Source organism: Erigeron canadensis, chromosome 9, assembly GCF_010389155.1.
Source record: "Erigeron canadensis isolate Cc75 chromosome 9, C_canadensis_v1, whole genome shotgun sequence".
Classification (NCBI taxonomy): Eukaryota; Viridiplantae; Streptophyta; class Magnoliopsida; order Asterales; family Asteraceae; genus Erigeron; species Erigeron canadensis.
Window position 1 is genome coordinate 35,450,652 of NC_057769.1, and position 27,063 is coordinate 35,477,714.

The 27,063-nt window shown below is 32.1% G+C and overlaps 3 protein-coding genes across 3 annotated transcripts; 2 read left to right on the forward strand and 1 right to left on the reverse strand.

Annotated features, from left to right (window-relative positions):
• Positions 1-4,405: 4,405 nt before the first annotated feature.
• LOC122581881 (indole-3-pyruvate monooxygenase YUCCA6) lies at positions 4,406-8,759 on the forward strand. Its single transcript, XM_043754195.1, has 4 exons — positions 4,406-5,251; positions 7,031-7,279; positions 8,154-8,276; positions 8,376-8,759. The coding sequence occupies exons 1-4, from the start codon at positions 4,559-4,561 to the stop codon at positions 8,568-8,570; spliced, it is 1,260 nt and encodes a 419-aa protein (XP_043610130.1). The 5' UTR covers positions 4,406-4,558; the 3' UTR covers positions 8,571-8,759.
• Positions 8,760-16,345: 7,586 nt separating this feature from the next.
• LOC122582368 (60S ribosomal protein L37-2-like) lies at positions 16,346-18,424 on the forward strand. Its single transcript, XM_043754751.1, has 4 exons — positions 16,346-16,456; positions 16,579-16,714; positions 17,983-18,084; positions 18,179-18,424. Exons 1-4 carry the CDS (start codon positions 16,454-16,456, stop codon positions 18,229-18,231), a joined length of 294 nt encoding a protein of 97 aa, XP_043610686.1. The 5' UTR covers positions 16,346-16,453; the 3' UTR covers positions 18,232-18,424.
• Positions 18,425-19,957: 1,533 nt separating this feature from the next.
• On the reverse strand, positions 19,958-24,704 carry LOC122582367 (protein Mpv17-like). Its single transcript, XM_043754748.1, has 3 exons — positions 24,244-24,704; positions 22,670-22,761; positions 19,958-20,689 (listed from the first exon to the last, which is right to left on the reverse strand). Exons 1-3 carry the CDS (start codon positions 24,397-24,399, stop codon positions 20,284-20,286), a joined length of 654 nt encoding a protein of 217 aa, XP_043610683.1. The 5' UTR covers positions 24,400-24,704; the 3' UTR covers positions 19,958-20,283.
• Between the last annotated feature and the right edge of the window lie 2,359 nt (positions 24,705-27,063).

The following is a 27,063-nucleotide window of genomic DNA, read 5'->3' on the forward strand; positions in this document are numbered from 1 at the left end:
CTCCTTTTGAACTTCTTTTTAAACATTCTCCTTCTTTGATGCATTTAAGGGCTTTTGGTTGTCTTGCTTATGCTAAAATTTTAAATGTGCATGATAAATTTGCTAGTAAATCTGAAAAGTGTGTATTACTTGGTTATGCTAATTCTCAAAAAGGTTATAAGTTGATTAGTCTTGAAAACAAACAAATTGTTTATTCTAGAGATGTTAAGTTTTTTGAAGACATATTTCCTTTCAAACAAAAGGTTTGTGAAAATAATGAACATTTTTTCCAAAAAGATTTAAATCATGAAAATTTTTTTAATGAGTATAATCTTGACAACTACCCTGATGATCCCTATGATGATGAAGGAGAAAATGACAATCCTAGTAAGGATGGCATATCTTCCTCTCATTCTGGAAGTACTTCGGGATCATCCAGTGATGGTGAGGATCATCCTTTACATCATGATCATGACCCTATAGTGTCTACTAATGAGAATGGAAGTAATGCAACCACTGAGGAAAATACAAATCCTAAGGGTGATGGTTTAGTTGATAATCAAGATAATAATGTGATTAATTTAAGAAGGTCTGATAGAAATCCTGTTATGCCTATTAAATGTAAAGATTATATTGTTGGTTCTTCTTCTGTCGAGCCTGGTTATAATAGTCTTGTTAAAAACAGTAGTTGTAAATTTGGTTTGGAGAATTATGTGAATTACTCTAAGTTGTCATTTGAGAATAAGTGTTTTGCGTCTCAGTTGAATAAAAGTACTCAACCTAATTCATTTTTTGAGGCTTCTAAATATGAATATTGGAATGAAGCTATTAATAAAGAAATGGAGGCTTTGTAGAGAAATGAAACTTGGGATTTGGTTGACTTGCCTGCTAATAGAAAACTTATAGGTTGCAAATGGGTTTATAAAATAAAATATAAATCAAATGGTGAAATAGAAAGGTATAAGGCTAGGCTTGTAGCAAAGGGGTATAATCAAAAAAGTGGTGTTGATTATGAAGAAACTTTTTCTCTTGTTGTAAAAATTGTTACTGTTAGATGTTTAATTACATTAGCAGTTCAAAATAATTGGAGTTTATTTCAACTTGATGTCAATAATGCCTTTCTATATGGTGATTTGGTTAAAGATGTTTATATGGATTTACCTCCTGGTTATTTTTCTCCTTCTGAAAAAAGAATTTGTAAACTTAAAAAGTCTTTATATGGCCTTAAACAGGCTCCTAGACAGTGGAATGCAAAGCTAACTAGTGCATTGCTTGAGAATGGTTTTATTCAAAGTCTTAGTGACTATTCTTGGTACACTAAGAGTGTTGGTGGTTTGTTTATTGCCATACTTGTTTATGTTGATGATATAATTGTCACTCGTAATAACTTGGAAGAAATAAATAAGTTCAAAGAGTTTTTAAAAACAAAATTTATGATTAAAGATCTTGGGAAACTAAAGTATTTTTTAGGTATTGAGATACTTGATACTTTAGAAGGTCTTGTTCTTACTCAGAGAAAATATTGTTTGGATTTGATCTCTGAGTTTGGCTTGTTGGCAAGTAAGTCTATGAGCACACCAATGCAACCAAATATTGCATTAACTACTTCTCCTTCTGAAAAGGATCCTCTAATAACAAATATAACAGAGTACCAAAAACTTATTGGTAAACTAATATATTAGACAACAACTAGGCCTGATATTTCTTATACTGTTCACTGTTTAAGTCAGTTTATGCATTCTCCTTTGAGATCACATTTACAGGTGGCTTTGAAACTTTTAAGGTATCTTAAGAGTTCACCTGGTAAGGGTATTTTGATCTCTAAATCTGCTTCTGTATCTATTGAGGCATTTGTTGATGCAGACTGGGCAAGGTGTGTGGTAAGCAGAAAATGTGTGTCTGGTTTTTGTGTATTTTTTTGTGGCTCTTTGGTTTTCTGGAAAAGCAAAAAGCAAAATACTATCTCAAAATCTTCAGCAGAAGCTGAATATAGAGCTTTAGCTTTAGTCACTTCTGAAGTAATTTGGATTTTAAAAGTTTTAAAGGATTTGAATTGTGAAGGATTAAGTCCTGTTAACGTTTTCTGTGACAGTGATGCTGCTTTTAAAATAGCAGCAAATCCAGTGTTTCATGAGAGGACAAAGCACCTTGAGATTGATTTACATTTTGTAAGAGAGAAAATTTTGAAAGGTGTTATTTGTACTAAGAAAATAAGCTCTGCAAATCAAATTGCGGATGTTCTTACTAAAGCATTGGATACAAAACAAAATATTTTTTTATGTTCAAAATTAAAGCTTCTCGACATTTTCTAGATTAAGACTAAAGGGGGTGTTAAAATTATATATATATTTAGTCTTAATTCTGGAAATATACAAACTAGAGGGACTAAAATTGTATTATGAGTAAGTTGTTTTGCAGAATTATGACTTTGGACTAGAAGTGACAAGAGGAAGAAGATCAAGGGAGAGATGGTTATTCTGAAAAAGTGACTGTGTATATATACTGCATATAACCCATTTAAGCCTTAAGAACAAAATATACACACAAACATCCATATATCGATATTCTGTATTTTTGATCAATCTTGATCTTCTAGTTTAGGTAAATTGTTTGTAATAGAACTATTATCATTAGATAATAGATCCACAACAGAATAGTTGTGGTGGATTGTGGTTGTTTAAATCTGCTTGATATCAGATTTGTGTTGGTTGTCTATTGTTGAATTGAGATTAATAACAGAAAGGCTGATTGTGTTTGAGTTTTTATCATAACTAACCTATTTAGCCCGACTCTTGTATTTAAATAGTTAAACTTTCAAAAACCAACTTTCATACTCCTTCCCGTGGACCATTTTGAAGAACAGATATCGTATTTAATTTGTTTTGAAGACTCCATAACAAGTAAGTAATTAATAGCGTGCTGCTTGGTTCACGAGGCTGGCCAGTAATTGCCCTGTCATACCACAGGGACGTCATTATATTATTCGAAAAAAATGATGATAAATTAATTGAAATAATTAATCAGGTGTCTTTCATTCAGAGATTTATAATTTGTATCCAAAATAAAATAGATGATGTATATGAAACGCACATATGTAATGAACATCACCACCATTTCTTGGACACTGTGGTGTACGTAACCTTCTCGCAGCAAAACCCACCAGCATCAGAGACTTGCTTGAGTTCCATATATAAAAACCCCCCTTTTCGGCAGAAGCAAGAGTAAATATATAAGTTTGATCATTCTTACTTATATTTGGGTGACTAGCATTGTACCCGCGTGATGCAGCGGAGAATAAGAAAAAAACGCCAGTGGTTTGATGGTGGTTTGTGGGGCGGCGGCGATGAAAAAGAAAAAAAAATAAGCCGGCGGCAGTGGATGGTTGTTTGATGGTGGTTTTTGGGGCGGTGGTGGATGGTGTTTATGGGGGATAGCGTACATAGAAGGTGGATTGCGGCGGTGGATGGTGGTATTTGGGGCGGTGGTGGATGGTGTTTATGGGGGAAGAAAATCAGAGAAGGGGAGAGTGAGAAAAAATCGGAAATCGGATGAACGTATGTGTGTGTAATGAGCGTGATGGAGAAAAAATAGGGTAGTGTAAATTATGAGGGCATAAAAGACATTTTAAAGGTAGATGTGTTAAAAGGGGGGTGGGGTAGTTTGTTTATTAATGGAGTATAGATATGGAAGATCAGAAACGAGAGTGTGTTCTCAAACAAAAGACCCTCGATCTGCTCCGACTTGACTGAAGTCAAATCCATTAGCTTCTTGTGGACATGTTAACAAGTTACCCAAACCCGGTATAGATTGGTCAAAATGGTGTAATTTCAATGTATAATTAGGCTTGTATGCGTTTACTTTAGTCCCTGGATATACTCTAGCTTCTCGCTAGTTTTTATTTCTCTGAATAAAAATCTCAAATTTGAATGTTCAAAAAATATAAAATAAAAAAGTTTTTTTAAAGGTGAATTTTGCTTGAAATTTTGTGTCGCGATTCAAGAGCGGGAGGTCTAGCATACGTTATTTTAATCAGGTTCGTGCTAGAGAGCTCTCTCGAAATAAAAATGTCTATTTCCCCTTACTAATTCGCCTGAAAACACAACGATTAATATGAGTAACCGTTGTCCCCTCATACTTTAACCAAGCCAAGCTAGCCCATTTAGTCGACAACCAAATTCAATTAAATATAAACCTAAAGTAATATAAGTAGTACATATTTGAAGTACAACCTATGGAACAATTACAAGATAAGTTATTATGATAATAAAAACGACCAATTAATATTATATAGTTAGGTCACGTACAATATAATTTTAAAAATAACTTATTTATAATTTGAAATATATTCTGAAAAAACTATATATATGTCCCCACTCCCATTTAGTTCCTTCATGCCACTTGACACTCATATATACACTCACCCAATTTAATTCAATTCATCATACTCCCTCCCATGAACAAAAGGAATGTGAGTATTAATACATCACCATCCCCATCCCTATCTCATTAATCTCATTTAATCCAACCCACAAATTCATTTTCTTTAATTTATTCAAAGAAAACAAAAACATAAAGCTATATGGACAATTTAAGAGAAATACAAGGTAAAATGGCTCATGATCCCCACTATGATTATCCATATTGTAAATGGAAACGTCAAGTATGGGTTCACGGCCCAGTTATAGTCGGTGCAGGCCCATCTGGGCTTGCAGCGGCCGCTTGCTTGAAAGAGCAAGGTGTCCCTAGTGTCGTTATCGAACGATCAAACTGTATCGCATCACTTTGGCAGCTCAAAACCTATGACCGTCTTCGGTTACACCTTCCCAAAAAGTTTTGTGAATTACCACTTATGCCCTTCCCTAAGGACTTTCCAACGTACCCCGATAAACAACAGTTTGTTGAGTACTTAGAAGCGTACGCGAAAAGGTTTAGAATTGAGCCGGTTTTTGAGCAAAGTGTAGAAAGTGCCATGTATGATGCAAGTATAGGGATGTGGAGAGTGAAGAGTGTCGGGTTGAAAGCAGGGGAGGAGATGGAGTATGTTTGCCGGTGGTTAGTGGTGGCTACCGGGGAGAATGCGGAGGCTGTGGTGCCGGAAATTGATGGGATTATGGATTTCAATGGTGAGGTGAAACATACATCGGAATACAAAAGTGGAAGTGTATATAAAGGGAAGAAAGTGTTGGTGGTTGGTTGTGGAAATTCAGGAATGGAAGTGTGTTTAGATCTTTGCAATCATAATGCCAAACCTTCACTTGTTGTAAGGGATGCTGTGAGTATTTCTTTAATTAATTTCCCTCTTAATTGGCTCTTAAAACTTTAATTTAAATTTATAAGATTAAATATCGTGTTAATAGAAAAAACATTTTTTTATTTATCTTTATATAGGTTTTTTTGCAAAATAAGTTAAGAAAATTGTCTACTCAAATATTGATAACCTAGACAAATGTGTATCATATATATACTTGGATGATATAGGAATGTATAATTTTTGTATAATAAAGATAGTATTTTGGTGGAAATTAAAGACGACTTTTTTAAATAATAAAATTAAAGAACTGAAAACATATAATAAGTCGAAAAGTAGAATTGTAGGCTGGTTTGAAATTAGTTCAATCTTATCACATTTGAATAGTTATTGCGTGAAACTTATAAAGCAGTTTTGTACATCATAAAATAACCATAATCCAATTTATAATTTTTAAAATGTAGTTTTATCAAATTTATATAACAGGATTGTATTCTTTTGATTACTAAAGTGTTGTTGTCTAAATAAATGTGGATATATAAAAATAAAGTTCTTGTAAATATGTGAAAGAAAAGGTTTAAAAAACAAATTACTAATTAACAGACTCGTCATTTTTCCATTAAGTTAATTAATTTCAAAACGAAGTACCACCAAATTAAACTTAAGTTTAAATCATTCAATTTAATTTATAGCAACTACAACTCATACGAGCTAAGAAGGCTCTTCATATTAATGCAATTGATTAAATATATACGGTGTATATTTTTCTTTTTTATAAATATATCGAAAAAAATAGTTAAATAACAACAAAAAACAACATATTTGTTTTCTAAGTTCCGTATCGAATCTAACTTTTAGTAGTTTAACTATAGGTTGTTTAAAAGAGTTATTTTGCACCAAAGTCCCTTTAGCAACTACGATGCTTTTGTTTTTATATGTTTGAGAATTGAGACCGTGATATATGCAACGCAATGAAATGAATAATAAAGATTGCGTGGACAACTAAACGACAAGAAATCTATTCATGTTTGTGTGATATAATTATGGTTTATCAATCTTTCCAAAAATCATTTTTAATTCATTATCAAAGATCTTGTAATTAGTGATAAAATCCGAAAGAAAAGTCACTATCATAGTAATCACAAGCATTTCGTTCGGGAAGAAAAAAAAAAGAACTTCAAGCAAATACATTTTAGTAAACTCGAAATAATAATAGTAATATTTACAAAAGTTTTTGGTTACTCTTAAAGGCTCCTAACAATATATGGTGTGTATGGCCCTCAATAAAAGTGCAACTAGCACTACACGAAGTGAATAAGTTTGTCACATCCCGATCGAAAGTGACAAAACTATATGAAAATTATATATGGTCGTGACTATTCAACAATGTCTATAAAACTCTATATATTAATAATAATGTATTAATCTAGTGTAAAGTTAAACAACCCATAACATAACATACAATTAAATTGTAAATTGTCCAAGCATCCTCAAACCTAAATTCTTGGCTTCTTCACTCTTGATCGAATTTCATATTTTTTATAGTAACTTTTGAATTTGAACAAGTACAAAAAATAGTTTACCAGTGGACCTTGGGTCCAGCATTATAAGTAACACTTAAAAGTCCAAAGTTAAGAATCCAAATTTTGGTATAGTCATAGTTTTCATATTTTAAGTGTAGTAATTAGAGCGTCTTATGAAAAAATTACAAAAAATTACAGAGTATTACTCTAACTTGTCGATTTCATAAAGCAAATAAAAGCAAATAACAGGTTAATTTTTTGTTAAATTGGCAATAATCAGGTTCATGTCCTACCACGAGATATGCTGGGAAAATCAACTTTTGGGTTGTCAATGTGGTTGCTCAAGTGGCTACCAATGAGATTCGTTGACCGGATTCTGTTGATCGTGTCATGGCTAGTACTCGGAAGCACAGCTAAGTTTGGACTTGACCGGCCATCGATGGGACCGCTCGAGCTCAAAAACCTGTCTGGAAAGACACCCGTGTTGGATGTTGGGGCCCTAGCCAAAATCAAAAGTGGAAACATTAAGGTAAACTAGTTAAAAGTACTATTTATAGATGCTTTTCTTCTTACCTTTAATCAGTGTGCTTTTTTTTTTCATTTCCTTAAATCTCTTCCCATATCTGTGTAGTGTGTACTATGGATTTCCCTTTTTCTATCACGAAATATCTGCAATCATTGTTTTTAGATTTGTTATGTCCATAGTATCTATTAACACAATATCTACATATATACCCAAACGAACAAACATGCTTTTCAATCACCCTTTGCACTTTTTTGAGACTATAGATTTTACCAATGTAAGGAATTGGAATTGTAATGTCAAAAGGAGAAATGATTATCACATTTCACTCCTCATCCAACTAATCCTAGCCTCTAATGTATCATTACTCTTTCAAGAATTATGGTCCATCATATATAATCAATCATTAACAAGTTGGGTTTGATCAAGGGGAAAACCCCGTCTTTAGAGACAGATATCAAAGGCTTGATTCTCACTTCTTTTAGGCCAGATGTCTTTTTAGAAGAAGTCTCTCTACCATTAGGTAGAAACCAGACTGTCTATATCTCATATACCCGATACACTGAGGAAGACGCTATTGAGGAGAATTGTTACTATGTATAATCAATCATTACTTGCTTTTATATTACGATGAAGTTGTCGCATATCATATACGATTAAAATTTACAAACATAGATGTATAATCATAACCATACTAAAAAGTCAGAAAATCACCCATACAAGTCATAAAATTAGCTTCTTGTTTCATCTAATGTAACTTTTAATTAGTCTGCGACATATTTTATCAAATATTTTTGGTAAAGATAATCTATCATGTTAATACTTTGATAAATTTCTACTATTGATTTTAATTTGAAGTTTGTGTTTTGACTTTTTGAAGATTTGCCCGGGCATTGAACGAATTGGACGTCTTGGTGTACAATTTGTGAATGGGAAAATAGAGAATTTTGATGCAATTATTTTTGCAACAGGATACAAAAGTAATGTACCATCTTGGCTAAAGGTAGATACTCCCTCATACGAGTACTTTTTTCTTTTCAAATAGTTAAAAACTTGATTTCTCAAGCATCTAATGGTATTTTATTTTATTTTTGATCATTAGGAGGGAGAGATGTTCTCTGAGAAAGATGGGTATCCTCGAAGACCATTTCCGAACGGTTGGAAAGGTGCATTCGGGCTATACGCTGTAGGGTTCACTAAGCGTGGTTTGCTTGGTGCATCGGCGGATTCTAAACGAATAGCAGAAGACATTGGTAGATATTGGAAAGTAGAAGGCAACCAAAACATCTTACTTTGACAAATAAATAGTTGTTCTCATTGCAACCATAATTTTGTATTCTTTTTGAGGCGAGATCGTTTTTTAAAAAAAAATTATATATAATCTTTTGTTAGTACAACAAAAAATTAAAGTTGTTTTAATTAGAAAAATTACATGATTTTAGAGAGGGAACATAGATTGTTTGGCTCTTTACTTTTTAATTAGGTTCTTTAATTGTTCCAAGTGTGAGATTGTGTATGTGTAAATATATATATTGGAAGAAAAAATATAAAAAGGAGAGACAAGTTGAGTTGGTTTGACCTTGCTGTTAATTACATTGGCGGTCCAACTTATATACTAACGTCATTTAATTTGGATTTTTTTTAACGGCCCACAAATCCGATGTCCAAAAATCTATTTTGGGTTGACCCAATGGAGAACGGCCACTGTATACAGAGTGAAGGGTCAGTAACACTAATTTTAAGATATATAAACCAAGTCGAGCTTCGAATATAAACTTTTAGAATATATGTTAATTTAGATCTTTGGATAGCAACTCCATCTTGCACACAAAGATTATAGGCTCCTTAGTCCTTATTGGATTGTTCTTGTTGATATTTTTACTATTATTGCTACTCTTGTTAATGTAGTGGATAATACCATTTTCCATTATCCAAAAAACTCAAAAGATAAATGTTTATTTAAATATGAATGAATATGAAAATTATAATTTCGTAGCAAAGTTCCATACTATAACTAGATAATGCGAGGACCACCTTCAAATTTTGTATTTTTCGTATATCGGAGTGCATATGAAGTGTGATCTAGACTCATATATATGCTTATCTAAGTATGATTTAAGGTCAAATATATATGATATAGAGTCATAATTATGCTTATCGAAATATGATTTATGGTCGTATATAATAACTAGTTGGGTCTACTGTATAGTTATCATCACGTTGTAATAAATTTATACTTTAATTTGTGGCACAAAGTAGGCCTTACTTGAAGTAATTATTCCTTTTCTTCAGTATGTTAATATATGTTTTTATTACTAATAAAATTTTTGTTTTTAAATTGGTATTTGATTACTCTCCTCCTATATATGAAGCTGCTAAATTTAGGTACAGAAAAAAAAAACAAAAAATGTCACGCACGACATTGGGTATTGCAATGTATGACCCACATAAATACATAATTGCTCCACAAACTTGGGTAATAAGTATTCGTCGTGCTAACTTTACATACATGCCAGAAAAGGGAAAGACATGCAAGGAAAACACTAATGACATATTTACACTAAGTCACTAACACCATTGTCCACACTACTTTTTCTCTTCTTTCTTTCTCTATTTTTTTTTAACAAACTTCACTAAAACACAATACAAACACTAAGAAACATCTAAACAACATAAACATAAGAAGGTCAACATCCATAACTAGAACCTATCTAATCAAAGACAACTAAAAAGTTTGAACACAAACCCTTAGCATCTGAACTATGAAAAAAGTCAAACTTAAAAAAGATGTCTATCTTCGATGCAGAAAACACTTTTAAATTTTTAAATTTTTTTTATTTTGTCAAATTATTTCAATCCTAAAAATGTAATTAAATCTTTTAAGTTTACAAATATTTAAACAAGTAATGAATTACAACAATTTAGACAATTATAATTATAAAACTAAAATATTCACAGTAATGAGCTAGCATGAACGAAGATTAATTTAATTTAACACTCTCAAGTGTGAAAGTTAATTTGTTACATATCCTTTTTCAAAGTTCTTTTTTAAATTTGGTGTTACAAATTGTTTTTAATTTTGTAAACTTTATACAAGTTATATAGTTCTATACAATTTGTAAGTGTGAATTTTGTTCCTACATGTATATGTGTATTAACTGTTATATATTTTTACACTTTTCTATATCATTTTTAAATGTCAATAAATTGGAAAAACAAAAGCTTACATTTTATAAGTTTTTGAGGAAAAAAATGTTAAAAAAAGCTTGTCATAATGTTGGATCTTCTCATAGAAATTGTTAAAAGATTGCATGTTAAAAATAATACGGAGTATAACTTTTTTTTATTTTTTATTTATCAAATATATAACGAAACTTAAACTTTAATCATCTTTATCTTAATAACATGTAAAAGAAAATCAATAATTAATATTTAAAGAATAATTGGACCCTTGTAGATGTGGAATTTTGCCTAATATTTACAGAAAAAAAAAAGGAAAATAATTTAAGTTATACTATATAATTGCTTTTACAAAATATGTAAAACAAAAGAACATATTGTAAAATGGGCCATATGATCCGTTCTAAAAAAAAGGGCCATATGATATGAATGAACCAGGAAGCATAACAGTGAGATAGTTGAAGTCACAATCGTATAAAATGCTTACACCCTATTCGATCATATCATTATCTAAATAAACTAAAAACAAACGCTCCTGGCCACATATATGTACAAATATTTATCTTAAATATTCAACTTTCACAAAAACTTTTAATTTGTAGACAAACATCGATCTACACATATTTATAGTTTGTTCATCCATTAGAACCAACGATATCTTAGTCGACCAGACACTTCATATACCGCTAAGCCAAATACCAGTTAACAAGTTATTTTGACCCCAACCCGGTCGATCTTTGTCCCATCTTATGGCCTAGCAATTGTTTACATGGCTGGTTTTGGCTCAACCACCACACCATATGTAGACCACCATCTCAATCGCTATATATACATGGGACCATTATGATCATGAATGATGAATGATTCCTTTTCTTGAACATTCGCTCAATTCCCCATCAACCAACCAGTCATGTATTTATAACGATGTGAAAGGAGTTTAGTTTTATTGGTTATACATTAAGAAATATGATGTTTTTATTCGTCTACTTTGTCACAAAATAAGTCCAAATCAAACAAGTGTCCAATAATTAAACGAATAACTAGTGTGTTCTACGCTAATTTGTTTTCAGTTTAAATTTAAATGGTTCACTCCATAACAAAATGTGTTGCTTGAGTTATTTATAACATGATGTTTGATTAAGTAATACTTACTCATATCTCCTGCTAAAAAGTAAGATAGTTGTATTGGATTTTTTAAAAGTTTGTACAAATATTTAAATGGATAAGTATCATAAAATGTAACACATTTTAAGTTGTGTTCATTGTATATAATCATTTTTAAATCATGCCTATTGTATATAAAAAAAAGCATACGTGGCAACCATATATGGTCATCATACTTACCAACCACCTTCGCATTTTGTAATTTTTGTATATTAAGTGCATATGTAGTTTGATCTAGACTCGTATATATGCTTGTCGAAGTAGACTCATATATATGATTATCGAAGTATGATAGTTTTTTTGGTGTGAAAAGTCATAACTGGTTCGTTGCTGAAAACTGAACAATGTAGCTGGAGAACAAAAACATATAGCATATACTATCGAACCATAGTATATTGATGATAGAAAAATTAAAACTTTTCTGCTAAAACTAATTTTGTTAAAAACCCATGACATAACATCAAACTATATGAAACTATAAATATTGGTATACCTTTTCATCATTTCATCAATTGAAATAACCATCAATAACCCAATCTATCTGCTCAATTGAAATAACCATCAAAATTGAATTCTGATCCATATAATTGAATAAAAACTATAAACAATTGACATTCATGGTTATGCTCAAATCTAATAAATTTATGGTCATAGTCAACATATGAAGATGTCAACACAAAAACTAACTGAGATGTGAAGTAAATTAAAAGAAATATTACTGAAATAGCATTTTCCTATCAAGGATTGGTCGGTTTTGTGTTGATCTAACCTTTAAATCAATCTTCAAACTTCAAGCTAAAAGTGGTCTGAAATAGCCACTAAATGCAGACCTAACAACCAACAATCACTTTTTTCCAGAGCTTGAAAGGTTAATCTCAATAGCCTCTCATTTATCTTCTATCTTTGTCCCCATTTCATGACTTATTTGCTTGCTTTCGCTTCTTGTTTGGACAGCCCTTAAGGAGTTCAATCAGAATATTCAACTGTCTCAAAACTTGAAATGCAACACATTCTATCAGCTCTCATTCATTTTTTCAATCTTGATCAAACATCAAGATGATGATATATCTTTCCTTGTTCCACCTTTTTTTTTGTTTATCCCCAGAACCCATCACCAATAAATTGTGAATATTAGAAATTTGAAACATAAAATCTATATCCAAGGCACCTTTAATTCATCCCCATGGCCATAATCAAATCTTTATTTTGAAAATAGATAATTTTTTTTTGAAACCCTTATTTGAAAAATCATAAAAGTAAAAACTTACCAATAAACTCCTTTTTTGACAAATCGATGATTTGATGAGATGATGAATCTTATGTTAAAATCACACCATATTTTTTTTTTCCTCCATTCTCCATCTTCTACATCATTCCACCAAAAATTCTAATCCATCTTTAGACCTGCAAAGTATAAAAAGTACAAACAAAACTGGAAATCGACCCATTTTCCCTTATGATCGAGCTCAATACAACCAACCAACACCAGTCTTTCAGTCCCTTTTGGTCGTGCTCAAAACAACCATCAAACAACATTGTCTCTGTACTCGAACTCGAAGTCTAACATTGGCTTACCTCCATTCTCCCTTTCTGTTTGAGGAGCATTTAAAATAGGCCTGAAACAACAACAAAATCACATATAAGCAAGTTTCGAGCAATATAAGCATCCTTCTAAAAGTAGTAGTTCCCTGGTAGTTAATAACTTTCATGTTTCAACAAACGTATGTACTTGAATACATAAATATAATACAATTCAACAAAATCAAAAAGATATATTATAACTTTTTTCCTTTTTTGATAAAGCATCATATAATAATCCTTTCATAAATCAAAACTGAAACATCATATAACCAAGTTTTTTAAAAATAATACAACAAAGAAAGTACCTGGTTAATTTTTCTTTCTTAAAAACACTTTATATCGTCATCATTCAAAAATGAATTATATCATCAAACCTATAAAATATATACCCTGGAAACTCAAGTCAATAAATCTTCAAGCTTTCTTAAACTAAAATCAAAAATAGTATTAAAACCCACTTTGATATACAATGATTATGTACCTTGTTATTTCCTTCATCGAGATGGTTTCTTTCCAAGAGTGAAAAATCTAAGATCGAATCAGATTTGGGTTTGGTTTTCAACAAATCTTGTTTTCAACAAAAGAAGATCATATAGTCAGATCTGAAACTTAAAAGTGAGGAGTTATACACCCTTTCCGTCGGCTAACATGTTACAAAATCTTTTAAAGGATCTCGTTTTCTTTCCTTCATCATCATCATCAGAAGCAGCTTTATATATATACAAATATATAATATATACATACATATATCATCAGCATCTCCAGAAGCTTTATACATATACCAAATCGATTTATAGATATATATATTCACATGGCTAAGAAAAAGAGATGAAACAAAAATGGAGTATAAAACTTCTTGGCCTGAATGTCTGATGTAATGAATGGATATAAAACATTTTTATTTCTCTCTTTATTCTCCCTCCACTCTCTTCATTTCCATTTTCAAAAACCAAAAGGCTTTTATTTTGGTATTTCTCTCTGTACTCCCTCCACTCTATTTCATTTCACTTACAAAATTCAAATGGCCCTCCCATACAACCTCCAGCACATACTCCTACACTTCAAAACACACACTAAAATCACCACCACCGACGTCATACTTCCAATGTGGCAGGGTTTATATCTCGACACGTCACTTTTGTGACATACCTTTGTGACCCTCCTTTAGTATGTAAGTATAGATTGTAATTCGAATAAATATTTCATTTTGTGAACGGTGTTCCTACATCAACCACCACACCATATATATATGTATTAGTGCTCAGGTCCGTTCATTGGACGACTAGTCTCAAGATATATAAATCTTATAATAATTGTGAAGTAAAAAGTGTATAACCAATATCACAACTTAATGAATACGAAAGCTAAAAAAGAAACATATGAAAATTAACTTCACATAAATATTGATTTCAATTTACCCTTTTTCTTCTAACTTTAGTTAAATAAAAAGAGAAACATTCAAATTTCTTTGTAGTTTATTATTGTAATTCAAATAAATATTTCATTTTGTGAATGGTGTTCCTACATCAACCACCACACTATATATATATATATATATTAGTGCTCAGGCCCGTCCATTGGACGACTAATCTCAAGATATATAAATCTTATAATAATTGTGAAACAAAAAGTGTATGACCAATATCATAACTTAATGAATACGAAAGCTAAAAAAGAAACATATGAAAATTAACTCCATATAAATATTGATTTCAATTTACCTTTTTTCTTTTAACTTTAGTTAAATAAAAAGAGAAACAAAAAGTGTATGACCAATATCACAACTTAATGAATACGAAAGCTAAAGAAGAAACATATGAAAATTAACTCCATATAAATATTAACTACAGTTTACCTTTTTTCTCAATTTTTGTTAAATAAAAAGAGAAACAAAAAGTGTATAACCAATATCACAACTTAATTAATACGAAAGCTAAATAAGAAACATATGAAAATTAACTTCATATAAATATTGATTCCAGTTTACTTTTTTTTTCAACTTTAGTTAAATAAAAAGAGAAACAAAAAGTGTAGAGTATATATAATTTGAAAAATATGTGAGGTTCTTTTTAGGTGGTATAAATATAAATAATAATAATAATAAAGAATTTTTTATAAGATTTTTTTATTAAAGGACGACCATTTTTTATTAAATAAATATTAAAAGAAAAGAGGATTAATAAAGAAATAGCATTAGGCTAAAGGGGGGAGATTAGGGATGATAAATATACCCCAAGTCCTCAACCTCCTTTTTTAGTTATATTATAGATAGATATAGATATAGATAGATACCACCATCTCAATTTGAAAGGAGTTTAGTTTTGGTTACATTTAAAAATTTGATGTTGTTATTCGTCTATTTAGGCACAAACAAGTCCAAATCAAACAAGAGTCCAAGAACAAAACCAAGAACTAGAGTGTTCCACACTATAATTAATTTGATTTTCTTTTCAGTTTGAAATGGTTTACTCCAAATCATATGTCTTGCTCGAGTTACTCATCGACTTGTAGTAAATCAACTTATCACTCCAAATTTTCTTTTTTAATTAAGTATATAGTTACTCATATAGTCATATCAATCTCCTACTAAAAAATAAGATAGTTATGTCAGATTTTATTATTAAAGTTACCAACATTTAAAGCAAACTTGTAGTTAGTATCTCAAATTCTCAATAACGTGATCTCTTATATCCAAAAACATGATTTTTAAATGATTTCATACTCATCAAAGAATTTGTTAGATTAATATTCTTCAATTGTTAACTCGACGGAGATTCAAACCGGCATGATATTTTCCAAAAGCTCGTCGTATCTCAGAATTTCAAGAACCATGCATGACAGACGCTCGATACATCGACTCCATATTGTCTTGTTTGGTTAGCATAGGAATGAGTTTCCAAAAGCATTGATCATATCGTCACGATCGAGACAAATACTTTCATACATCATAGACGCTGTTAACAATTTTCATGAATTAATCAACCTCTTAAAATCAATAGCCTTTTTTAAACAAACAAAAGGCCACAACTAACAAGGTTTTTTTAAATTTGATGGTTGATCCCCAAAGCCCAACTTTACTAGATAACCCATATAACAATTGGGCTGATAAACCCAACATAGCCCATTCATTTTTCGTCAACAACAAAAAACCCTAATAGCATATATCATATACAGTCGACACATAAACTCTTTTCTGCCCGCCGCTTTTCATTTTCTTTGGTACCCACTACAGCTTCTTCTTGTCAATTTACAAAGATGGTAATTAAGCCTAGTTTTCATACATATTTATTTATATATATTTTCATTTATTTATTATCATTAATTATTGCATTTTGTTTATTTATCTTCTTGTCAATTGTTGTTTTGAAATGGTGGAATAGACAAAAGGAACAGGAAGTTTTGGTAAAAGGAGGAACAAAACACACACACTGTGTGTAAGGTGTGGTCGCAGGAGCTTTCATTTGCAGAAGAGCAGATGTTCTGCTTGTGCTTATCCTGCTGCCCGTGTTAGAAAATGTATGTATCTCTCTCTCTCTCTATATATATATATATGTATAACTATGTATAAATGATGATTGATATTTTAAATTTATGAAATGTTGTGTATAATGTGAGATGAGGGGAGTAGTAGTTTTAACTTCTTTCGTTTCTTGCTATCTATGTTGTATTTTTGTTGATATTAATATATGCTTTGTTAGCTTGGTGAATGTAGATGTTTAGATTAAAAACATGCATTTAAGAATGGTTGATAATTATATGAAGTTTAGATAGTTATATGAAGTTTTGGTGAAACACTTTTTTAGGGTGTTTTGGTGGTTTGTATTGTTTCTTAGGTTGGAGCGTTGGTTTTCCCATGAAATTTTTTATGTTCAAAAAATGTGAAGTGTGAACTTGGTATACCATATTCCTTGAATGATGTATGCGGTAACAACGTTGGGATCGAAAGGACATTATTTGTCAGTTTGACCTCCTCAGTGATATGGCTTGGTTTGCATTTGCTCATTAAGTCATTATAGCTTTTTAGTTTTAGATTATAATGATTAGTTCTTAGATATGGCTTTTGTGAATACGAAGCATGGATGATTTGTGCATTTCTCAACTACTTTTGGTTTTTAAAAGGCACAAATGATGTATGAAAAGTTTGAAATGCCAAAAGAATTTGTGATTTATGTCAATGTTGTTACGACCTATGTTTTTAACAGGATGCGCAGAGCAAGTATGTAGAGATTATGTTCTATGGGAATTGACGTTATGGTTTGTTTATGTTGACAATTTATAGCTACTTTTGTTGAAGTCTGGTATCATTAGGTGTAGGTATGCAAAATCTTAAATACCTCTTTAGATTATGAAGCTGTTTAGGATATTTGACTTTACCTTGACATTTGGCTTATTGATATGGTAATATGTAATTATGGGTTTGACATTTATCGCTTACTTCTTAGCTGGTCATGTGTGTTGGGATTTTAAATAATGTAGTGATGTGCCATTGAAAAAATGATTGTTATGGTTCTTAAAATGTCATTTTGTTGTGGAAAAATTCCTAGTTCATTTCATTTTGTTATTCTGTTATCCTTTCGTTTAAAGAGATGATTTTGAGAAACTAAAGTCCAGAGTATGCTAACTGTTTCACTTGCTTGAATATTGGTTACTTTTTCAAGCATGTGATACTATTGTCTCTTGTTTTTTAAACTAAGTTTCTGCGTGCCTGTTGGAAAAGGTGTGCCGCTTCTTAATGTAACTTGTTCATGCATTTTTGTATTTATTTTTGTATTATTTTGTTTTAGACAACTGGAGTGAAAAGGCGATCAGAAGGAAGACAACAGGAACTGGTCGTATGCGTTACCTTCGTAATGTTCCACGCAGGTTCAAGAGTAACTTTAGGGAAGGTATGCAGTTTTCTTTATATCGATTGATAGAGTCATAACTCATTAGTAGGTTTTCTTGTATCTTACTCTGTATGTATTTATCTATTTGGAACAGGCACCCAAGCAACCCCAAGAAGCAAAGGAACTGCTGCCAGTACCTCAGGATGAAGTGCAATTTTGTATGCTTTTCTGTTGGTATCTTTATGTATGGTTCTTGGGAAACCCGTTTTCGGATTTTTGTTTGTTCACCTATGTCAATTCTGTTATTACTGAGCACTAGAATGCATAATGCCTTTTGGTTTGAACATGGGATATCAGTTACTTATGAAGTTTTGATATGGTACTTCCAGAGTTTGGCACACTTCGGCTCATTAGTCTTTGATATTGTGGTGCATACCTGAATTCAAGATTTATATCGATGGCTGTTTTCTTAAGTTTCACAATACCCTTCGTTTGACTGGGTCTCTTAGTTTCATGATACTGCTTGTAAGAGCCTAAGAGGTGTGTGTTTGTGGTGTTTAACTGTTTTTACTGACATTCAATGCAATTTACATAATTTTCAATTAAATTTTAAAACTCAGGTTGTCTTGTTTGTAAAACTTAACCCAAATCTGTCTGTTTTGAAGTGGAGCTGAATTTGCCATCCTTTATGATAGTTATAGCAACAAATGTAAAGCAGTGTATGATTGCTCCACTAATAGGATCTGTGTAAGTGTGAGAAAAGATCTGTATCTCTTGGTCTCTCATGTATCAATAGACTGAGTACACTGCAGACATTTATACTGGGACTGTTTTAGGACTCATTGCTGGTGCTTTAAACGGTTAAAGACCACCTTTGGTCATTAGTTGTATCTTTTTGCCAAGTAAACTTTGAATGGTTTGCCTTTTCGTATAAGGTAACTGTCAATTGTGCCTCATGTATGACCACTATGAACTCTCCATTTTCACATTAGTAAGCACATTGGTACAGTCAGTATATGCTGGAGTCGCAATAGCTTAATTTAAGCTCATGCCCAGGATGATGCTTGATATGAGAAATCAACTACTTAGCCTTGTCCGTTTTTCTTGTTATTCCAGTTTACATCTTCGTGTTTTAACCTTAATAACAGTTACAAAGGTTCATCTTAGTGTTGTAGACAAAAAATAATCACAGATTTTGGCTTCTTTCTGTTTTATCAATCATAATTATATATGATTGTTAACAAGGCAAATCTAATGTTTATTGCAATAAGCGTGATATGGTATATCATAGAACTAAACTTTATTTTGTCCCTCGAAACTTTAAATAGTTTGACTATTCGGTCTCTTAAATTTGTTTAGTCTTGTACAGAAAAGGTGAATTGTATTATTATGTTATTTTTTTTGAATTAGTTTTTCTTCTCTCAAACTTCAATTGCCCTTTCAAATAACTTGTACCTTTTTTTTTTCTCATTGTAATGGTGTCAAATATGATATGTTCGATTTTGGCCAGCGGTGGATACACTTCACTAGTTAATTGAATGGACTTAAAACACTTGTAATGTCATTACATGATGTATAAACTATGAAGGATTGGGTGTGTTAAGGTGCATAGAAGATTACGATCATTCTTATTCGTTTGGGGGAGTAAGCAGTGTAGTAGGCTCCAAAAAAAGGCACAATTCCCTTGCCATGTATGGTTAACACCAGATCCATTTTTTCTTCCTTCCCTCGCTCCCTGCGAGCACCCTCATTCTGCCCTTCACCCTGTAACCCTCCATGAATGGGGGTGGGTCACTGAGCCTGATTGTAGCGCACATGGCCGGTGCATGAGAACCACCCACACTGAACACCTTTATGCAAGCATTTCATGTTCTTGAACCAGACCATGACTGTTATTCTCAGAGCCATCAAGCATAATAACATAAGCAAAAGCTTTAAAAGGTGAACCGTTCCTATATTTAACACCAACATTCAACAACCAACCAAATGCAAAAAACAGAGAGTATCATTTGATACAAAAACTAATGGACCACGAGCAACCCTGGGGTGCTCGGGTATTTGGGCACAAGAACAAAATGCATTAGGATCAACAATCTTTCCTATGCTTGCTATTTGAGTATATACAACTCGATATTCAGCCAAAGAAAAATGCTTTAAATGGTGATGAAAAGCACATACTTCTCCTAAAAGTTTCCAAAAGTGTCGACAAAAAGAAAAGAAACAAAAGAATCCCAGACATGTATAACAGATGAAAACCTGTTAACCCTCTTGTTTTTCATGTTCTTTCAAAGACAGTTTTTTAAAAAATTGTTTCCAAGCAGCATCCTGTTGTTGCTCAAGCCAAGAAAGAAAACAGCTGTCCAACAAGCAGAAAGAGTTGACATAAAGAAGTTGGTATCTTACGGGTATAAACCGAAAGTTGGCGACTTGAACAATTGGCCAAATGCCGCCTTCTACAATCAACGCTGGAAGAAAATCTCGTTTCACATCTTCCTTCACTTGCGTAACACTTTTTCCTGATGCAAACCCCATGTAAGTGAAGAAAACAAACAAGTCAACCGGCCCAAAAATGATCCCATCAAGTGCTACTTTAGTTGCAACAAACCGCATGGATTTTGGTTGGTATTGGAGTCTTAACTTTAAAAATCGATCCAGGCCTTCATACCTACAATGATTATAGTTCCATGTTATGATTTAAAACTTCAAAATCCATTAATATGTGAACAGAGAAGATCTACTAAATGTCTAAAACTTGACATGATTTATCTGTAAGAGGGGCAGGACCATAAAATAAAAGTTCACTTATTGCCTTATCGGTAAATGGTCTGAAATTCCCTTCAATAACGACAGAAAGAAGGTATTTGATGTCATTAAATGTAGAAAAACTCAGTTAACCACATAAGTCATAAACAGATGCACCTTGCGTTAAAAATTACGTTTTTAATCATACATGATAACAGTGGGGTTAAGTAAGATTGATAGCATTCCTTTTAAGAAGAATATTTGATTTTTGATTATGTACTATTATAAAAAGCCAAACATTTTAAATCAGATGTCTGTATCATCGTTAGGCGCGTATTTTACTAAATGACCAATCTGAGTGTTAAATTAGTTCGGTATCTCATTATTGATAATGATTGGAAATAACATGCAATCATATAGCATAACCAATGTGAGGTGTTATCATGTCCACACAATAATACTGGTTTTTAATACTTTCAAAGGTGGGAGTAAAAGTGAATTTTTGCAATTTCAAGTCTTCTGTACTTCCGTCACTTATAAATGCAGTAGAAGATCCACTTATATCTAATTTACAACAGAATCTTAACATAAATACTTTGCATATTCGGACAAGTTAATTAAATCTTTGAGATATACACAGGCAGATCGAAAGGAGTATAACATCTAGATTTTTAGATCAAACAATGACAAAAACTGAAACATATTACCCATTTCAGGTTATCAAGCTTATGAAGCATTATAAAGATACATTTAACCATCTTATCAGCAATTTACCGTTGCTTAAGAATGAATGTAGACCAGGTATTAGAAGATCGAGTCTGTATAGATTTACAGTAACCCCTAGAAGTTGGTCTGGTAGCATATTCAAAAGAAGAAAAACTCTAACACATTTGTGAAGGTCCAAGGTGCAAAAAATTGCGAAGGATCATCAAGGACAGCTTCATCTGGGCCAAGTCTATGCGGCAGTGAGCCTGGCTCTAGTAGTAGTAGATAACATACAATGTATGAATAGATTCAAAAGGAGTGTCTTGGTATATACAACTCATGGCAAGATTGATCAAATTGATGTACCATGTATACAGCACAAAGAAGAAACCATGGAATAAGATACCACTCTAACAGTGCTGATAGTATTCAAGTTTGGTTCACTTTAACCACGGCCATGAACCTAAAATCCCTTGCTAAAATCCACTTCCCTAAAAAGAACTCTTTCAACTGTACCTAACAGCCTAAATTTGGCTCACTTTGATTCTAAATATTCAATATTTTTATACAGAGCAAAAGTGCATTATTGCCTCAAACCATAGCAAAACCATGCCAAACCAGGGTTGACTTATTGACTTTTTGGGGCCTAAAGCTGCACTATGATATGAAATATGAAACCTTTTACGTTAAAATGTTATAAACTAATACTTGACTATACTAAAGCTTAGAAACATTTTAAGGCTTATTTGCTTGCAGCTCCTCAGAAGAAAAAGAAAAAAAAAAGGACAATCTAAAATTAGACTCAGAATTCTTTTTTGGTTCAAAACTCGGCTTCTATCTACATATGCACAAAAAAAATGATGCATTAAAAGCATTAGAGGCCGGAAGCACTAGCTTTGGCAGCTTTACCCTTGAGACACCCCTGTGCCAAACGAACAAACTTGCTAACACATGACACATAATAATAATTATTAACACAAAAACATTAACAGAACGCAGTAGCATGCCAATTTCAACAACTCTTTAAAAGTGATTAAATGGCTTACTTGTATAACTTAACTTGGTATAGAATGCATGATATCCAACAATGACATGTTTTTATAATGTACTACCAACTTTTATTGACCTAAAAAATCTACATCTATCTTGCAGTCTACAAAAAAAAGTTATTGTGGTAAAATTAGAGAGAATTACTAACCAGAAGTGACCAACCGGTCCAACAAATGCCATTCCAAATAAGCTTGTTGTAGCCACACGTCTCCAATTAATATGCAATTCTTTATCTGTATCCTGAAAATGGGGTAACATAACATCGTAATTACACACGACGACAAAAAAATATACCTGGCTTGATACATGCAAGTAAACAAAGCCATTAAATAAGATGGATGTATAGTCACAGAGATATCATGCAAATGGATTGAGCAACGTGCAAATTGCTTCTATATATAGTACTCCTATAAACTAATATATAAATATGAGTCAATTAGCCCATTGGCAAAATGAAACATAAAACATAGTATAATTCAATATGAATATATGATCAGATTATCAGCTCCAAAACGCATTTACACATTTAAAAATATCTAAACTTATAAGAGATGAAAGGCTTCAAGATCCTTCCTATTCAATTGTTCTGAAAACGAGTGAAAATCCTGCCAATTCTTAAGATAAATCCATATATAGTAACACAGCCAATACAGTTCCACCATTAAGTTCAATTCTGTGCATACTAAGGTGTTGCCTTACTAGTAATTATTGTAGTCGAGTATGGCGTATGGGTGGGAATTTTAGGAGTAGTAAACAGAAATGTAGTAATGATGAAGTGGAGGTTTTAAAATTTCCACTTCATAGCCCTCTCCCTTGGAAATAGCATGTGTTTGAGTTTCCTAAAATACACTTATATTCTCATTTGCAGCTAAACTATCCATACCAAACGAACAATCAAGATGCACTTAGCGAACTAGTTATAAAACCGAGGTTGGCTAAATTTCCCGTTAAAGTAAGCCATCTAATGAGACCTATGCAATAAACAATAAGAGAAAAACTCGTAAAACTCACAAGACTATCCAAACAAAACAACTATGATGAAACGTTGATGAGTGATTGTCAATTGCAAATACATTATGGGCTAATCAGTAACACGAGTTGATTTCCTAATAACTAAATCTATAATCTGTGACCATTTTTGGGGAACTAAAAACTCATTTTCATCTTTAAATCAAGCCCTTAAACCGAAACAAATGCACAAAAAATCACAATAGTCCTATCAAGATTCATCTACAAAACCCAATAACCTAATAAGGTGTTTGTCATCTCTTCAAAAAATAATCAACTATCATAGCATTGTTCATTATAAACACCTCCAAGATGGCCCAGTGGCTAAAGTATGAGATTTTTTCAAAAGTCACATGTTCGAATACCATATGGTAAAATCTCGAGGGGGCAGGAACGGCCACAGGATACCTCGGCCAGGCCGCGTACATCCGCTCGTTCCCAAGTAATCTGAATAGGGAAACCTCATTGTTTACCAATGCATTGTTTCTTATAAAGCTTAAGCAACTTTAAGATCCAACAATAATGACCAACAGGCAACAACTAATATTATTCAAAAACCAACACCTACAAATTTATCAAATATTTCAACAAATTTCAAAAACTAACAGCTACCCATTATCAAGTTCATCATAAAGTCATCATCTTTACTCACAAACCTAACCATACTCTAGAAAATAAAAATCTTGAAAATGCAAAAAAATAAAAAAATCTTACAGAAATTAGATTAGACTTTTGACGAAGAGCAGTAGCATGAGTAACAGATTGAGCTGCAATATCACCAAGTCCCCAAATAACACCAGAACTGATAACTTGTGTTTTCACTGGATGTTCTGTTAAACACTTTTGATACCATCTCCATACTCTCAACATTACTTTACTTATTATATATTTATATATAGATACAAATTTATGATAATAATAAGAACATCAAATTTGTGACAAAATATTTAAGGGTTTTTCTGGGTTTTTTATGTAGGTTATGAGTAGTAAGAATCAGATTACGAAGTGAGGTGAATTTGTTGGTACTGTAAAGATTGACGAATTTGTTAAAAGGGAGTGTATATATAGATATAAATTTGTGTATGTATTTTGTGTTTTTACTTGTAGAAATGGGAATAGGAATTAAAAGGAATGAAATTGAGAAAGACCTGACCAGGGTTGCGTTTGGTTTGTGTCATGTAGGCGGCGTTTGGAAGGGTGTTTGGTTATATAAAGTGGTGGTCAAGTGTTTTTGGTCAATATAACGTGGTTTGAACTTTCTTTATAAGCTTATATACATTTTCGAAAAGATTAAATTAGATTACTTAAAACTAACACCTAACCCGGACAATGTTATGGTGATCGTGACGGGCTTACAACGATGGTGTGGTGGCGGCGACTGTTGGTGATGAGACTGCGTCGAGTAGTTTAGATAATTGATGGATGTAAAAGTAATTGATGTAAAGAGTTAATGTAAATAATTTTAAAAGATAAAAGTAATTAATGTTAAGGGAAGTTTAAGTGAAAATTTTTTAAACGGTGCTAGATGTAGTATAGATTCGATTTCTTTTCAAGGTCTTTAGTATATGGATTTAAAACAAAATCAGAGCAAAATCGAATTTATAAAATTGATCTGGTTTCTTGATCTTTTGGTTAGATTTATAAACTCGTAATTTGATTAATGATCTGATTTAGTTGGAAGTTCATGCACACCTTATTAGAGTTATAATGAAAAGTTTCATATTCAATGAAAAAGTGAAACAAACACAAAAACTATAATAATGTATACAGTACATTGAGATTTTGATAAACTATAACTCAGATTCAATGGTTAAGACATCTTTGACGGCTATATAAAAGATTTCTAAGTTTAAATGTCAGTATGTAAAAAATTTGACGATGATTGGAAAGAAAAGTTGGAAATTGGTCACGCAATACTCTTGCTAGGCATCATCATGGTGTACATCTAAATCAAATAATTGTCTTTCGTAAGTAACATAATTAGTAATAGGCTCATAAATTTGTTTGTATTACCTTCATATCGTGATAAGTGGAAGTTAAACATGACCCTCGAATAAATTTTGCTACAATATATATGTGTAACTGAGAGATAAAATACCTATGGTCATTTTAGTAAGCTTATCGTCGTAGGTCAAAGTCTTGGTTACGATCATGAGGCGAAAGATTTCGAGTCACTAATTGATTTATAAATTACAATAATTCAAATAAACGCTGTTTTGGACCTTTTGGTAAATCCTTTACTAATTACTAATTAGGTGAACCTTGTAAGTTGTTATAGTGTTGGGCTTGAGCTGGGCCGCATTCCTATGGATTACGAAGTTTCTTTGAGTTTTTTCGTTACAACTTTTAGTTCAATTTGAATGTTAAAGTTCTCTAAAATGGGTTAATAATGTTTTTTTTCCCAAACGAAACACTTATGCCACTTTTAAATTGTAAGTGGTTCTGAGGGGTATTTAGAGTTTTTAATTGTCGAAAATTAGTTTTTTTTTATTTTTACAACAGCGAAGGGCTAAACCACGGGTATCCGGACTGAATACCGTGGACCTACCCGATCCCCTCACCCGCCTCATCTTGTAAATTCAACTCGTTCCGTCAAGAAAATCTGGCCAGCCACAACGATCGAGATGAGATTTGAACTTGTGATCCTTGCTCCAACTTCCAAGTGTCCTACCACTGCGCTAGCAAGTGAAGGACTAATTGTCAGAAATTAGTATAAGAACTAATAGTAGGAAGATAGTTGTTTTTATGTTTTTAGAATATTTATAAACACAATAATCTGAAAATCCATTTTAAAAGGCAACCCTAAACACGCCAAGTAGATCTACATATTCCTCCCCTTAATTTTTTTTAAAGCCAGAAAAATCTATTATTCGAAAACACTACTAGCAAGTCGCTAGTCAGTTTGACACACAAGTTCTGAGTAGATAAACTCTCATCCCCCATTAACGTGGTGCGATGAGAGTTGTGCTCAAGTTGGTATAGTTTTGTAGAGATAAAGTTGGAGACCTCATTAGTCCGTACAGTTTACAACACCATGTCTTACATAAAGGTTTTGTGTATAACAAATTTTTATTATATATATAGGATCACCTTGCTTTATAATATGCTGAATTTCTAAGGGTTATTGGTTTTGTTAACAGAACATCTTTTATTTATGCTAACAATCATCGTATCGAATTGTTTATTTGATAAACATTTTTTACTTTCTGTCTAATAAAAGTGGTTACAAACTTACAAGTTACATTGTTACAACACAAGTACCCAACCATAGTGGAGCTCATCACTAAGTTTATATTTGATGGGATCTTGGACGACTCCAGTCCAGTGGGCTTTCTGTCAACAGGCAATCCACAAACAAATTGTAACCACATTATAATCACAAAGCCATATTAGCAAAAACCCATTATTCACTCAGATTGTGTCACACCTCGTCGCATTACCAAGGCTCCAATCTATATTTAAACGGCCAATGAATAACTTCGTCAAAAGTGACCCACCCCATATTTGAAATGAATTGGTTTTGAACTGTTGATA